The 15,945-nt window shown below is 38.4% G+C and overlaps 1 protein-coding gene and 1 long non-coding RNA gene across 2 annotated transcripts in view; both read left to right on the top strand.

Moving 5' to 3' along the window:
• The window catches only part of vezf1b (vascular endothelial zinc finger 1b), a 36,337-nt gene that overhangs the window by 11,306 nt on the left and 9,086 nt on the right, over positions 1–15,945 (top strand). Inside the window, exons 3-4 of the mRNA XM_040036478.1 lie at positions 14,052–14,121; positions 14,561–14,729. Of these exons, the coding sequence (XP_039892412.1) occupies positions 14,052–14,121; positions 14,561–14,729 (239 nt within the window). The remainder of the gene's footprint in view (positions 1–14,051; positions 14,122–14,560; positions 14,730–15,945) is intronic.
• Positions 3,205–5,760, top strand: LOC120736419. Its single transcript, XR_005696499.1, has 2 exons — positions 3,205–4,652; positions 5,577–5,760. It is a non-coding gene; the product is annotated as an uncharacterized LOC120736419 (long non-coding RNA).

The raw sequence follows: 15,945 nt of genomic DNA, 5'->3' as shown, positions 1-15,945 counted from the left end.
CCTTATTGTTGATCACTTCAAAGATTCATTTTGGCATGCTTGATGCAAGCGTTTCCATGTGGTGAGTGGAAACATTTCTCCAAGTGGTGAAGACGGCTGCACGAAGGGCATCTACTGTCTGGAACTGTTGTCCATTTTTGTAAACTTCCCTTGCCATCCATCCCTTAAGGTTCTCAATTGGATTTAGATCAGGGGAACACGCAGGATGGTGATCCAAAAGAGTGATGGTATTCTCCTGGAAGAAGTCCCTTTTCTTGTGGGCATTGTGTACTGTAGCGTTGTCCTGTTGAAAAACCCAGTGGACATAGCCTGCAGCCGTTTGATGCCCCTGCACCTCCTGAAGCTCCATTGTTCCACTGAAGGAAAAAGCACCCCAGACTACTATGACCCCCCCCTCCACTGTGGTGCATAGAAAACATCTCAGGTTTTCGTCATGCCAATAATGTTGGGAAACCATCAGGACCATCAAGGTTAAAATAAATAAATAAATAAAAAAATAAAAAATTCTCATCAAAGAATAAATCCCCAAAGGTTGATTCTGTTCATCTGGATGTAGCATTTTCAGTGGAAGAAATGTTTTGTCACTCATCCAGGTGACTTCTTCAGTCTCAGCTGACTGCAGCTTTCCCCATTCTTAAAAAACATTACATAATGACTGAAACTAGCACCACTGAAAGAACACTGGGCTCCGAGGTCAGTTCATTCATCATAATTATGCCCACTGATCAAAGACCACTGATCAATTGCCATGAGTACCATTCACAGAGAGTTGAGGAATGGCTGCAATCACAGCATTGTAAGATGGCAAAAAAATGTACCCTTAGGCCCCCTCCTCGATTCAGAGATGGTCTTTCCCTTTTCACATAACTGGCCTCCTTGACTCCACGCCTAAACCAGCATTCCTCCTTGTCCAGAATGTGTACATCCTCATTATTGAAAGAGTGTCCACTGGCCTGTAGGTGTAAATAGACTGCAGAGTCCTGGCCTGACGAGATAGCTCTTCTGTGTTCTGTCTATGTTACTCTGTTTGTGACGGGGGAACCGATCCTTGGGGTGGACCAGTTTTTGGCGCAGCGTGTTTTGGGGTTTAAAAGCCACAGAGACGCGGTGTTTAGAAGTTTGAGTTTTGAAACAGTCCTTAGATCAGACCTTACCAAAGTGTGGGGCCATTGGCGCGGTATGAAAAGGGGGGAAAAAAACAAACATTTGGACACTGCTAGCACGGGTGGCCACACAAACGCAAAGCAGGAGCTGAAGCATCGCTGAATATGTTTCCAAACCAACTTCATTCTAAGCCAAAGACTAGAAAATATGGTGAAGCATATCTTCCCTTTGGTTTCACCTGCACAAGTGCCGAGGTAGGTCTCCCCTTCAGAATTGGTTTTCCCTTCGTCGGGAGCAGCGCTGGGATGTTCAAATCACAGACAAACAGTATCCCACATTCTTGATTTTTAGTTCACAAACACTTCTCATAATGACTACTCCTGACATTTTGGAGATTTTAGCTCTTTATACAGTGAAGTTACAGCGGGATACAAATAATATCAGGCTGATCCTGCCACGATAAATTCCCCCGGTCCAAATCACGGACAAACAGTATCCTACAGCTGTTTATGTTTTTCAACCCATTTTGCACAGAGAGGCATTTTTTGAAAAATGTATTGATAACAATGTTGAATATTATTACACAGGAAAAAAACAACTACACGTAAAATAATTACACGGTGATGCCTCTGCCTTTGTAACTGGAGGGACAGTAACTGCGTGTGTGTGTATGTAAGCGTGTAAAACTGCAGATATTCAGCTTAACAGTATTTTGTGTCTATCTGCCATTCTGCAATTCATCTCATGTAAACAATAACGCGTTGCACAGCGTGACGTGAAAAAAGGCACATAACTTTGACATTGCGTCAGGCACGTGCAGAGGGGGGGGCTAGAGGGGCTTGAGCACCCGCCCCTTTCCTGATGGGTGCCCAAAGTGCCCTTTTGATAAGGCAACTTTAAAAAAAAAAAAAAAAAAAAAAAAAAATTATTATTGTTATTTTTTTTTTTTTAGTGTGTGTGCGTGCGGAGTCTTGTCTGTGCCCCTCAACAATAATATTTAACTATTAATCACAGTTTTGCTAAATAAAAGGATCTCCCTTGCATCAGTCACATGATCACATTTAACCAATGGTCGCCCTTGACGGCAGAACGCGCTGGTTACAAGCCGGGAACGAGCTCACAAAGAGCACGCACATTTTTAGCGGTCCGGAGCTGTAGGAGAAACACAAGTTAACTCAGAGACACAGACTGATGCGACAAAACCAGTAAGTAGGTGTACAGCGTACACTGTAGTCTACAACACCCAGGAGTATCAGCTTATTACGTACACGTTGTCTTGTTGCAGCTGACGAACTGAAACAAACGAGCGTGCTGTGTGTGCAACAGCGCGACAAACATTACCTGTCCTTTTATTAACTGCACAAGTAGTGCTGGTCATAGCTGCTGGCTACCTGTGTAAGGCTGTCATGGGTCTGTAGCTTTGTCACCGTTTTAGGGAACATATTTAGTTTTAAAGTAAGTTACCGGGCTTTTCCTGCCTTTCTGGAGGGATTATATTTCACTAAAAAACGGTCTAATATGCATGTCCACATAATTATGCATTATTATAATTATAATATATTAAAAAACACACGCTGTATTTTAAAGAACATACATTAAGAAGCAGATTATATTAGATTTATATTTTAAATAAGACAAAATTTGGATTTTACAGCAGTAAAATTATTGTATCTCTACAGTTTAAAAATGTAATAAGCTTTGCCCCTGCACAGAGTGGATAGTGAAACAAATGATTCAGCCTGGTTCAATGTGCCCCTTTTTAACTTTGAGCACCCGCCCCTTTAAACCTCTCTGCACAGCCCTGCATTGCGTGACGAACTCTGTATTCCTCGTCCACACGTAAACGCAAAAAAGGAGTTTTTAAAAAAACCTCAGTTTTCGGTGATTCAAAACGCTGTTTGTGTGGACGAAACAGCTGCGTTTTCAAAAATACAGTAGGTGTGGACGTAGCATAAAAGAGTTAGTAGTTTATTTTATTACTACCTGTAATTTATTGCAGTTTACTTGTATTTGCTTAATTGTTTACTAAATGTTTGAGGTGTGAAATAAACCGCAATGGAGCAAAATATGGGTGTGTGTGGTTGGAGGATGCGTTAGTGCGTGCGTGTGCGCGCGGGGGGGCGCGAACATTTTTCTTGTAAAACAAAGGGGGGCCTAGCAAAAAAAGTTTGGGAACTACTGCCTTAGATGATAAAAACAGTTCTGAACCAGTCATTTGGAGTGATGCTCTAGCAACATTGAACTGTCAAATATGACACTGAGGTTTCTGATGCTTGATTAAACAGAACAGTCTTAAGCAGCTGATATGCGGCCTAATTTCTGAAATCATATGGTCATGAGCAATAATCAAAGTTCTTTTTTTTTTTTTTTTTTTTTTTTTAAATTTAACTGGAGGAAGTTGTTTTAACCACTGCTTGATATCTGTCAGGCAATTACTTAAACTAGACAATTTTACAAAACTAAAGAGACTTTGAAAGAAAAGTATAACTGGATGTCATCAGCATAGAGATAATGGGAATTATTATTGTAATGCCTAATGATTTGGCCTGGGGGGTAAATATTGACCAAAAAGAGAATCAGACCCAAGACAGATCCCTGAGGTACTCCACAAGGCAAAACTATAGTTACAGACATCACTTGGTTCACAAAAACTGCAAAAGATCTCTCAGATATGACATAAACTATTTTAAAACACAGACCAGTAATCTCAAACAGTCCTTGAGCCTATTAATCATAATACTGTGATCAATGGTATCAAAGGCAGAGGCTAGGTCCAACAGAACCAGAACTGTGTACTCTCCAGTGCAGCCATCAAGATGTCACTAGACACTGAAAGTAAAGACGTTTCAGTGGAGTGCAATTTGCTAAAACCAGACTGAAAAATGTCCATAACATTATTTTTCTCCAAGAAATAGTTGTTTTGCTACTGTTTTTTTCCCCCAACATTTTTAACACAAAAAGCAGTTTGGATATTGGCCTGTAACTGTTTGGAGACTGATCCAAATGAGGTTTGTTTAATATTTGCTCAACAACAGCATGTTTAAAGAAGCTGGGAAGTAAGCCAGTATGAAGAGAAGTATTCATCATTTCCACTAAACAGGGGCCAATTGTCAAAGACACTAATGAAAAATGCAGCAGGTAGGACAACAAGAGGGCGTGAAGTTGGTTTCAAATGACCAAGCAGAGCCCTGATTTACTGTAATGTAACAGGAGTAAAGAAGGACCAAGTATCAAAGGAAAGCAAATTGTAAGCATGATACCGAGCACACTGTGGGGCAATATTAGACTTGATGGCAGTGACCTTATTTTGGAAGTTCTTCCCTCAGTGATGGTGTTGGTGACCGTCCTCACTCAACCTGAGCTATGACATGCTGGCTGACAGGGTCAACACACTGTTTGGCTTCAATGTCAGCTGTTGAGATTTGAAGGAGTACTAAGGCTACGTCCACACTATCTGGAGCATGTACAAACTGATATTAATGTTTTTTAGGGGTGTCAAAATTGAGAGCAATCAAAACAACTGCTATATAATGCACTCCACTATCTTTGTTTAACCCTTTAGAGCCGATCAGAGCGGACACGCTCTGTTTTGCGTAACTATTTTTAAATCCCGGTAGCACTGCAACCACGTAAGCTAGCGCAAAAATTTTTTTTGCATATGAAACCGGAGGAGTTGTACTTACATCTTATGCCATCAGCTTGTCCTAGGTCACGGTTTCCTTCCACATAAAGCTTTGCAAAAACTGCATAAAAAGCGCTTGCAGCAACAAAAACATAATATTCCAGAAACACGCTTTGCCGATCCGATCAGCTGTTCATAACACTTCCTACGTTGGAATAGACGTCAGCGCGAACTTTTGCATTTCCGCCATTACCTGCCCGAAACCGGAAGTGACGTCATTTTCGCGGAAATGTAGTCTTTTTTACCATCAGGGCCTCAGGGCCTATACTGGTCTTTTTAAAAGTTATCTTTGACTTTATGACTTTCTGTGTCGTTTCTGGGATGCTCAGGACTCATATTGCACTGCTGGAAATAGTTTATTTTGATGCATATGCTGCTTTTTTGCAAATTTGTAGTATAATATTTATTTTCGTTTTTCCTGCAGTGTATAAAAATTGGTGTATTTCAAAAATAAAACTATGAAGACACTCAAAATAAATTTCCTGTGGTGGGAAACTAGTTTGTGCAACTTTTTTGTATTTACAGTTTTGAGGGATAAGCCTCTTAAATTTCTCAAAGTAGAAATATATGTTAAAAAAGCAAAAACGATTTTCAATTTTTTTGTAGTTTATTGCACTTTTTTTGCAATTTATGTAATTACTATGCACTTAATGAATACATATTATTAAAATCTGGGCTATAATGGTTGTATTGATGTATAGCAACTTGAAATGCTCCCAAAAATGGCTCCACAGCATGTAAAAATATAATATAAGCTCTGGCGGACTTGGTTCTATGGTAGGTCTTAAAGGGTTAATTGGTCACATGACTGCATCACATGACTGAAATGCATCATCATTTTAGAAAGTCTGCGTTTTCGAGTGTCCACACTGTGATGGGACAGCTCCGTTTTGAAATGTATGCGTTTTCGAGAGCCTTTTCAAAACGCTGCGTTTTTCCTTGGGGAAAACGCCGTCTCAGTGTGGACGGGAGGCCAAAATGGAGAGAAAACTATCAGTTTTTGTTTGAAAACGCATTAGTATGGACGTAGCCTAAGAAAGCGAACTGGATGTCATTCGTGAAACTGTCAGCCAGACTGTTGACACATGTGGACAAAGATAACACCAAAGCAAGTTTGCTTACACATTCCGTCTTCATAAAGATGTTCTCTCCTCTGTTTTACCCTCTCAAAGAAAGAGTACCTATATGGCTCTACAGTTTGGTGATAGTGTCCTCTGTCAATCCGATCGTTCAGTCTGACGTCACTAGCCGTGTCTGGGCCTAAACTCTGCTGCAGGTCCATATATCAAATGATCACTGTGGCATTACTGAGAGTTAAAACACTGTCTTTCATCTTTAATAAAATTATCAGTGTTCTGCTCTACCAGGTGTAACAACTGGAAACGGAATTTATGACATTTAATGGAGTTAGAAGTTAGCAGGAAGTTAGCTCGCTAGCTTCCATCTAAATACAATATAGCATGTCCTGACTGCGGCGGTTTGGAAACAAATTAAAACGTACAGCTCTGTTATCACTTCCAGCATAAATGAAGACAGAAAACTAAACAGCAGTGACGTTTGTAGGGTTACTGAAGTTTGGCTAGCTGGTATATAATGATGTGCTACATGACCGCTAGCGACACAGCTATGTTAGCATAATATAAACAAGCTAACTTTTTTTCCACTCGATAAAAGTTAACGTGAGTGTTCTCGGTGGTCAGGAACAAATGTAATCGCATGGCAGGATGCTGTAAAAGGACCAAACTTCAGCCAGGAGAACAACTGAGATAATCCATCCACAATACGAGGTTAGTCATTCATATACTGCTGCATGGGCTGGGCTGTAGTTACATCCTAAGGTTTTAAAAACTGAGCTTAAATAAATGATTAGCGGTAATAAAAGCCGAGGGAGGTCAACGGTGATCACTGACTTTTTTTTAGGAGCTTTTTGAGATTAAATAGAAGAAAATACAAAGCATTAAACATGTTAACAACACAAAAGCCATATTAAATGCAGACTACTTTAGGCCCGGAAGTAGGATTCGTCACGTCATCACTTAATAATCGGATACCACGTCCAGTTTACCACTTAAATTGCTGCTTGCCTCTGGCAGTTCAACCAGGACACAGTGGGTATTTGCAGACTGTTTAGCACTTTCCTGCAAGATAGGTGGAGCGCCTTCACACCCAGCTTCAGCTTGTACCATCCCAGTACAAAATAATTCATAGCCCAGTGGTTCTCAAATTTTTCACAGTGAGTACCACCTCATAAAATACAGTGGAACCCCGGCTTACGAAGACCCCATTTAACAAAAAATTCAAGTTACGAAGGCACTGAACAGCAATATTTTTGCCCGTGGTACGACAAAATGCCTGTGTAACAAAATCCGTTTGCGAAATGCGCTTCACTGTTCCACGTGAAAGACGTATTGTTGTTGCAGTGCGCTATTTCGCGTGCTTTTCGTTTGCAATTAGCCTATCGTGGGGCCGGCATAAGGCATAAATATGAACGAGTTTAAAAAAAAAAAAAAAAATGTTAAAAAATATATCATTGCACAGTGTACATACGTACATTAATTAACATAAATGTAAGTTTTAGTTTTAATGTTTAGAATTAAATTTCATAATGTTATGTACACGTACGTACGTATTAGGGGTGCAACGATACAGAAAATTCACGGTTCGGTTCAGTTCGATACTTTTGTGTCACGGTTCGATATTTTTTGGATACAAAAAAAATGTTCATGCCTTTTTTAATTTGTCATTTATTAAATTTTCACGGCACATTCCGCACCGCATCTCTGTGCGTTCATCATTTGTTTGAAGCCAGCTCACCTCCTGCAACCACTTTTCCGAGAATACGTGCTTCTTTTGTGGTTCGGACTCCTGCTGACATTTCTTTGGAGGTGGAGCAACACCACAGTAATTGCTTAAAGGAGCTTCTTCGACATCTTTAAGAGTTCTAAACAAATGTCTGTCCTCCTCCAGAAAATCTTATGTACGCAAACACGCGTTGCAACTTCTTATCTTGTGCGCGTTTTTTATTTTGACAGCGAATGCGCACCTGCGGACCACTTATGTGCAGCCCTGGTTATTTAGCTCGTCATATTGCAGCCACAGAAATTCTTTTGTCCATGAAACCATAAAGCTGCACTTTCTTTTTGCCTTATAGTCTGATTTGTCATAACTTCTCCGTTTTGTGGTAAGCTTTTCTTTGGCTGTCACTTCTTCACCCTGACCTGTCTTATTTGGCTCAGCAGAACTGAAATATATATCCTGCTACTTTTACACGCTCACTCACATAAGCTCAGCGATTCTCTGCGCGATCAACCTCTCACATGTTTAAGCTTGCTGCGGGAGATTTCACTTGTCATGTTTGCATAGTAAGCTAACGATTGATAAGACGATGTCAGAGGAATTGGTGCACAAATTATCATCACTCACCAATCAGTGCTGTCGCTGCGCAAATTCAAACGCGATTTCAATATGTCACATATTGACAGTGGCTCATCGATGCCAATGACATAATTACCCAGCTACATTTCCGAAAAAATGCAAAAGCATTGACCTATATTTTTCCTTCCTACAATAGCCCGACGGGCAGGGCAGAGAGAGATTTTGGTAGCCCGACTGGAAAAATCGCTACCCCCGGGACGTCGGGCTAGCGATTTTGCGAGCCCTGTATCTGATTGAGGAATCACTCATCTTTGGAAAAGAGAGTTTATTACAGAGAAATGGCTCTTTCCAAAATAAAAGCTATACTATACGCTTCTTCTGGGCTATATTCTCAGCAGCATATTAAACATATCAGGTCCTCATAAGGAGGATCATGTGCTAACGGCTGTCTAAATGACTCAGGTAAAGTTTGTAGCATGCGTGCTTGTTGTTTTTGTCTGCTTCCACTTGTCTTTGCACTAGGATGATGTCGAAGTAAATGTGCAGTCATATTCGTTGTGTTCCCACTAGTGCTGTCAGCGTAAATCTCGTTGAAATGACGTTAACGCCACAACACGGCAAATCTCCGTTAACGAGCTACTGCGGATCGCCCCGTGTATGGGGCTGGACGGCCAACACGTTAACGAGCTAACTGCGCTAACACGCTAGCTCCCACCCATGTAATTGAGCATTGTGTGGCACATCCAACATACTGTTTTACTTTAGTCCATGACGCGCTTACCTTCAGGGTCATACGTCACATGAAAACCAAAATAATTCCAAACACCAGATCTGAATGAGGGTGGGGGAGGTTCAATTTGCCATGTTGCAAGGAGAGCTTAACTTCTGTCTTGCTAGCTTGCCCTGCACTCAGTGAATCTCCGCCTAGGCTGCACTGTCGAGCGCAGATCCACTGAGCGCTCAACACAGACAGCATCGTCAGAAGGAAAGTTGATAAAATAAATTAAAACTTTTGTATTGTTCGATACGTACCGAATATGCGTACCGATCCAAAAGCATTGTATCGAACGGTTCAATATCGATACGAGTATCGTTGCACCCCGTGTGTGTGTGTGTGTGCGTGCGTGCGTGCCTGCCTGCCTGCGTGCATGAAGAACTTCGTCTTCAGCCAGCATCGCCTCACTCAAAAGGCGATGGAAAAAGGTGCTTCAACTTACAAAAATTTTGACTTACGAAAGACCCTCTGGAACGAATTAATTTCGTAAGTCGGGGTTCCACTGTATATGGCTCTTCAAGTACCACCCTTATGACCAACATTAAAGTACAGTAGTATAGGCCTACTTAACACCACATACAGTTTACACAGACAATTTTATTTCTTATATGAATGTTATTTATTTTAACTGTCATAAACAGGATGTGACAAGTGATAATAATAACTACTGTACTGCACTACAGGTGGGATATCCAATCTTTAAATGATGACCTGATGTAACCTGCTTCCACGCCCAAGCTACTCTACACTTAATAAAACTGTGTTTTTAACATGTTTTAATGCTTTTTTGGGGGGGGGGGCTTGTTCAGATTAGATACAACAAAATATAAAGTCATTGATCATTGTCGGCCTCTCGGTTTTTATCATCATTATTCATTTTAAAGCTCAGTTTTTAAAACCTTACAATTTCAACTACAGCCCAGCCCATGCAGCAGTATTGTTCTCCTCACTGAAGTTTGGTCCGTTTACAGCATGCTGCCATGCAATTACATTTGTCCCTAACCATCAGAAATCTTTATCGTGTGGGGAAAAAAGTTAGCGTTCATCCTCCAGCTTCACAGTTTATGTTTTTTATGTTAACCATAGCTGTGTAGCACATCATTATATACCAGTTAGCCCAACTTTAGTAACCCTACAAACGCCAATGCTCTCTCTCAGGCCTCAGTGATGGTACTGCTCTCGAGCTTTTGGAGAGGATGCTGCCCTTGTTAGGAACGGATGACACTGGAAAAAACGTTTTCTTTCACTCTATCCAAGGTCACCATGTCTATAATGGCTTCACCTCTTTGCTCTGCGCTGTGTGCAGACAGACTCCACATGAAACAATAACAACATCATCATCAGCTGTTGTGTTATCAGTCTTTTCTTTGAAATACTGGGGCTGTGTGGGCTTAATGTTGTCATGCTTTTTATTCACATGCCTGCTCCTAAATATTTTTTTTTTATTGCAGGTATATTTTTAGTTGCAAATGTGGGTGAAACACTTGAATTTACTTGGTAACAACTGAGTGCTACTGAGCCATGTTATAAATGAAGCATTGTATTGTATTGTATTGTATTGTATCTTTATTTGTTTCAGACATATAAAACAAAAAACAATATATACACACTACATATATTTTCATTTACAGATACGAATATATATGTAGATATACACACACACACGTATGTGTTCAGATAAACAAAAAATATATAATGAAATGAAACAAAATCGTCTGACATAATGTAACAATGTTTGGTCTGAAAAGGAGTAGGAAGAAGTATGAACATACTTATTAATTCCTACCCCTGCTCAACATCTTATTGATCCCACATAATTCACCTAATTCCCATCATCACATACTCCACACGATACACGAGGAGAACCTATATAAACTTGGCTACCGTGATTGATATAATTTGGATATAATTTGATATTTTTATACATACAATGGGTGATCATCTTTATCGGTATCATATTCTTCCAAAATCAGTTTTCGAAGTATTTTCATGAACTTACTAATTCCTGAGCATTGCTGTAGATCTATAGTAAAACTATTCCACAGTTTTACCCCATAAATAGTGACACAAAAGGTTTTAACCTTTGACCGTGCTTTAAGAATCCTTAGATTCAATTTCCCCCTCAATTCATAGTCTCCTTCTCTGTCATAGAACATCCTCTGTATATTTCCTGGTAACATATTGTATCTGGCCTTGTACATAATTATTGCAGTTTTATATTTTATAAGATCCATAAACTTCAGTATTTTTAATTTCAAAAACATGATGTTAGTATGGTCTCTAAATCCTGCTTTATTAATCATCCTGATTGCTTTTTTTTTTTTAATTTTACATATTGGTTGAAGTGCAGTTTTATATGTGTTTCCCCAAATTTCCACACAGTATTCCAAATATGGCAATATAAGTGAACAATAAAGTACCCGGAGTGATTTGGAAGGCAAAAAATATTTAACTTTACTCAGTACGGAGATGCTTCTTGACAGTTTGGCTTGTATATGCTTTATGTGAGGTTTCCAGCAGATTTTGTTATCTATTATCACACCCAGAAATTTTGTATCCGAAACTTGCTCTATTTCAACATTGTTTACTAATAATTTTGCTCCTGCATCTTTTTTACAATTTCCGAATAACATAAATGTAGTTTTTTCCAAATTTAATGATAACTTATTTCTATCAAACCATGTTTTCAGTTTAATCATTTCTTGTGTGACAATTTCCAAAAGCTGCTGTAAGTTCTCTCCAGCACAAAAAATATTTGTATCATCTGCAAATAGAATAAACTGTAGTATATCTGATGTTCTGCATATATCATTGATATAGAGGATAAACAGCTTTGGTCCCAATACTGACCCCTGCGGAACTCCACAAACAATGTCCAGGCACTCTGATTGATATTCCCCAATTTTCACAAATTGCTGCCTGTCTCTCAAATAACTCTTTACCCATTCTAACACCACTCCTCTAATGCCGTAGTACTCCAGTTTATCAAGTAATATGTCATGATTAATTGTGTCAAAAGCTTTTTTTAGGTCAATGAATACACTAACTATACATTGTCTTTTATCTATATTGTTGGTGATATTTTCGATCAGTTCCATTAATGCCAATGATGTTGATCTATTTGATCTGAAACCATACTGACTATCCATTATTATTTTGTGTTTATCTATAAATTTGTCAAGTCTATTACTAAAGACTTTTTCCAGTATTTTTGAAAATTGAGAAAGTAGAGAGACAGGCCTATAATTTGTGAATTGGTGTCTGTCACCATTTTTAAACAGTGGTGTTACTTTAGCTGTTTTCATTTGTTTTGGGAATGTACCAGTTTGTAAGGACAAATTGCAAATGTGTGTTAAGGGTTTGGAAATGCCCTCTATCACTCTCTTAACGATTTCCATATCTATGTCATCAGAGTCTGTAGAGTTTTTTGTTTGTGATTTCCCAACAATATCAATGATTTCCATTTCTTCCACCACCGTTAAGAACATTGAATGAGGATTGCGGTCAATGAGTCTAGTTTCTTTCTCTACAGAATCTGTTATATCAGGAATTGTTTCAGCCAAGTCTGGCCCAACACTTACAAAGAATTTATTGAACTCATTTACCACATCTCTCATATTAGTAATATTTCTATCATTATTTGCGAAATACGAAGGATAGTCTGCCTGCCCCGAGCCCTTTTTGATGATGGTATTTAATGTTTTCCAGATCCCTTTAATATTATTTTTATTCATAATCAGTAATTTTTCATAGTATTCCTTTTTACATGACCTTAAAATACTCGTTAATTTATTTTTATATTTCTTGTATTTATTTTCAGCTTCTGTACTTCTGTTCATTATAAATTCTCTGTATAAGGTATTTTTCTTCTTACATGCATTTTGCAATCCTTTTGTAATCCATGGGCACTCTGCATATTTTTGTTTTTTACTATATTTCTTTACTGGGCAATGACTATCATATAACAGTTTAAATTTTCCTAAAAAAATCTCATAAGCTTTATCAATATTTTTTTCCTTATACAGCATCTCCCATTCTTGCTTGAGTAAATCACTTTTGAATGCGTTTATTGACTCTTCTGTTCTCACTCGTTTGTATTTTATTGTGTTTTGCTGTTTAACCTTCCTGTAATTGCTGTTATACACTATAAAAACAGGTAGATGATCACTGATGTCATTAATTAGGAGACCACTTATGGTTCTATTTTCTATTTCATTAGTAAATATATTGTCTATTAGGGTTGCCGACTGTGCTGTAATCCTGCTGGGCTTAGTGATCACTGGAAAAAGTCCCAAGCTATACATTGTATTAATAAATTCCTCTGTCGCTCTCTGCTTGTTTGGATTTAGTAGATCTATGTTAAAATCCCCACAAATGAACATGACTTTTTGATTTGTCCTAATGAATGTTTTATCTACCCACTCCTTAAAAATTTCAATATTAGAACCTGGTGTTCTATATATACAGCTTACAATGACATTTTTCTCTTTTCCCATACTAATTTCTATTGTTACACACTCTAATATATTATCTACTGCCATCGTCATTTTTTCTACCATCTTGTAATAATTAATTAAAATGTGAAATTAATAATTAATTAAATGTGGCAATAATTAATTAAATGTGTAATTAAGTAATTAATTTAATTACATGTGTCGTAAATATTTATGTAATTATTGCCACATTTAATTAAATATTTAATGGTGTATTTAATTCATTCATTATGGCAGTCCTGGTGTTCCATAAGTATCTACCTATTTATGCAGTGTAGCATTTCTCAGTCCTAAAATACATAATATTTCATTGTGAGTATTTTACTGATTTTAATTAATTGATAAAACTTCTCAATAAAATTAGGTGATTCGTCCCAGATAGATATTAAGTTTGTGTTACCTTCTTCATAGAAAACCATGCATCTATATTTCTGGCCTCCTGACAAGCAAAATAATGTTTGGAATTGTTTTTGTGATCGGTTTTGTGTTATTTGGGTTTTATATAAAGGGAAATCTAATAGTATAAGGGAATCTTGGGTTAAAACTTAGCCTGGATTTTTCAGTTACTGTAACTACCACATTACCCAGCCTTAAATTGGTATGTATATATCTCACCTTTCAGACCTGATCATCTAAGCTGTCATGTCAAGCACGTCCATTCCTCAGAGAGGCCATTTAAGTGCCAAGTAACGGTAAGAGTTGTGACTGGGTCTCTTGCTTTGAATGTTTATTTTAAGTTTACATTGTGTGTCTTCATCACAGGCCAATAAAGGGCAGTTTTGTTTAGAGATTAGCTGCCACTCAGAAACTGTTAATTTCCATTTGTATCATGTCTTATGGTTACTTTGTATATTATAATATCTGAGTTCTCTGTGCTTCAAATATGCATTTTCTGAAATGTAGTGGCTGGTAGTCCATGGTTTTTGGCAAAACACATTTGTGATCAGTCATGCTGCTCATGAAAGTAACATGAACAATCTTGAGGTTGATCACAGAAAATGGCAACCAATGCAGCACAAGCTGCACTAGTTATCTAGAGTGTCCTTTTTGCAAAGTGTTTTGTTAATGAAGTGAAACTACAATACAAGTTGAAAAAGAAAAATTGATTTCCTGATTTCTCATTTTTCTCAGGCTTGTACGTCTGCTTTTGCTACCAAAGACCGCCTGCGATCTCACATGATCAGACATGAAGGCAAAGTGACCTGCAACATCTGTGGCAAAATGCTAAGTGCTGCCTACATCACAAGTCACCTCAAGACCCATGGGCAAGCTAGCTTCAACAGCCCATGTAACAATAAAGGTAGGCGCATATCTCCTTCCCTTATTTGCTCACTTTTGCATTTGCAATAATATTGCTGCGGTAATGATTACAGATGTGGAGCATTTAGACGGACAACGTGGCTCCAATTCCTCTCAAAATGAAGTCAAAATTACCTTTTTGTGGGGGCTGCCATATTGCACTTTTGGAGCCCAAGTATGAACAGTAGTGACTTGAAGTGGAGTTGCTGCATCACACTCCCACCCACACACCCGCTGGACGAAACCGCGAACAAACCCGCCTACACTTTTTATATAGCCCAGCTGCTCCAATTTTGAGGATATCTGCTGATGGGTTTACCACAACTGATGGTTCGTTAAATGAAGGTGAATACAACCATGTTGCTCTAATTTAAAAAGACACAGCTTAACATCTTATAGTTCTACAACATCTGGCATCACTCTGTAGCCCCTATTGTTAATGTGTTAGCTAGATTAGCCTTTAGTGTATGCACTGTGTTAGAGGCTTGTTGCTAGCTAATTAGTGATGCTACACGCCTATGTTACTTTCATAGACTTGGTTTGAATGATACAGCACTACTTAGATTTTTAAATATTGTCCTTTGAGATTTTAACGTAAGCCTGAGGATGATATAAAAATGAAGATTTAAGCAGTTTTAGATCCATAGCACTCACAGAGCACTCTGCAGTCTGGTAACATGGAAACTTTAAAATAAAATATTAGATTTAAAAACACAGCAGTGGAAGGTTAATAGAAGTGTAATTTGTTCTTTTCATTTAATACCAGGATCCAGAGTTCACCTTATTACTCACAGACACATTTCACCAGGGGAAAATGAGTGAAGGATACCATCAGGACCAAGCTAGGTGTTGTGGAGCCAGAGGTTTCCAGAAACTTTCTCCCTTTCTTTCATCACTGCTGTCCTATGACAGATTTTCGGTTGTCCCACTGAGAGAGACATTATTTCAGAAACATCAGGAGGAATGAAGCAGGACTCATTATCTTCACTATCAGCTCCCTCAGAGGGATATCTTCTTTAGATCTCCATCGTAGACCCATCACAGAACATCTTTAAACCCAGCACTTCATAAACAATGTGATGGCGACCTTTGCCTTGTGTAATGTTAGCAGTAGTGCACATCATCCTCAGATAAAGCACAGAGGACCTGGACTTTGACATAACAATGTTGTATTCAGTCCAGTAGAAAGATATTAAAATTTAAAATACACATTATTG

The sequence above is a fragment of the Simochromis diagramma genome, unplaced genomic scaffold, assembly GCF_900408965.1.
Source record: "Simochromis diagramma unplaced genomic scaffold, fSimDia1.1 OVJJ01000324.1, whole genome shotgun sequence".
In the NCBI taxonomy this organism is placed as follows: Eukaryota; Metazoa; Chordata; class Actinopteri; order Cichliformes; family Cichlidae; genus Simochromis; species Simochromis diagramma.
This window is presented reverse-complemented; position numbering and strand designations above follow the sequence as displayed.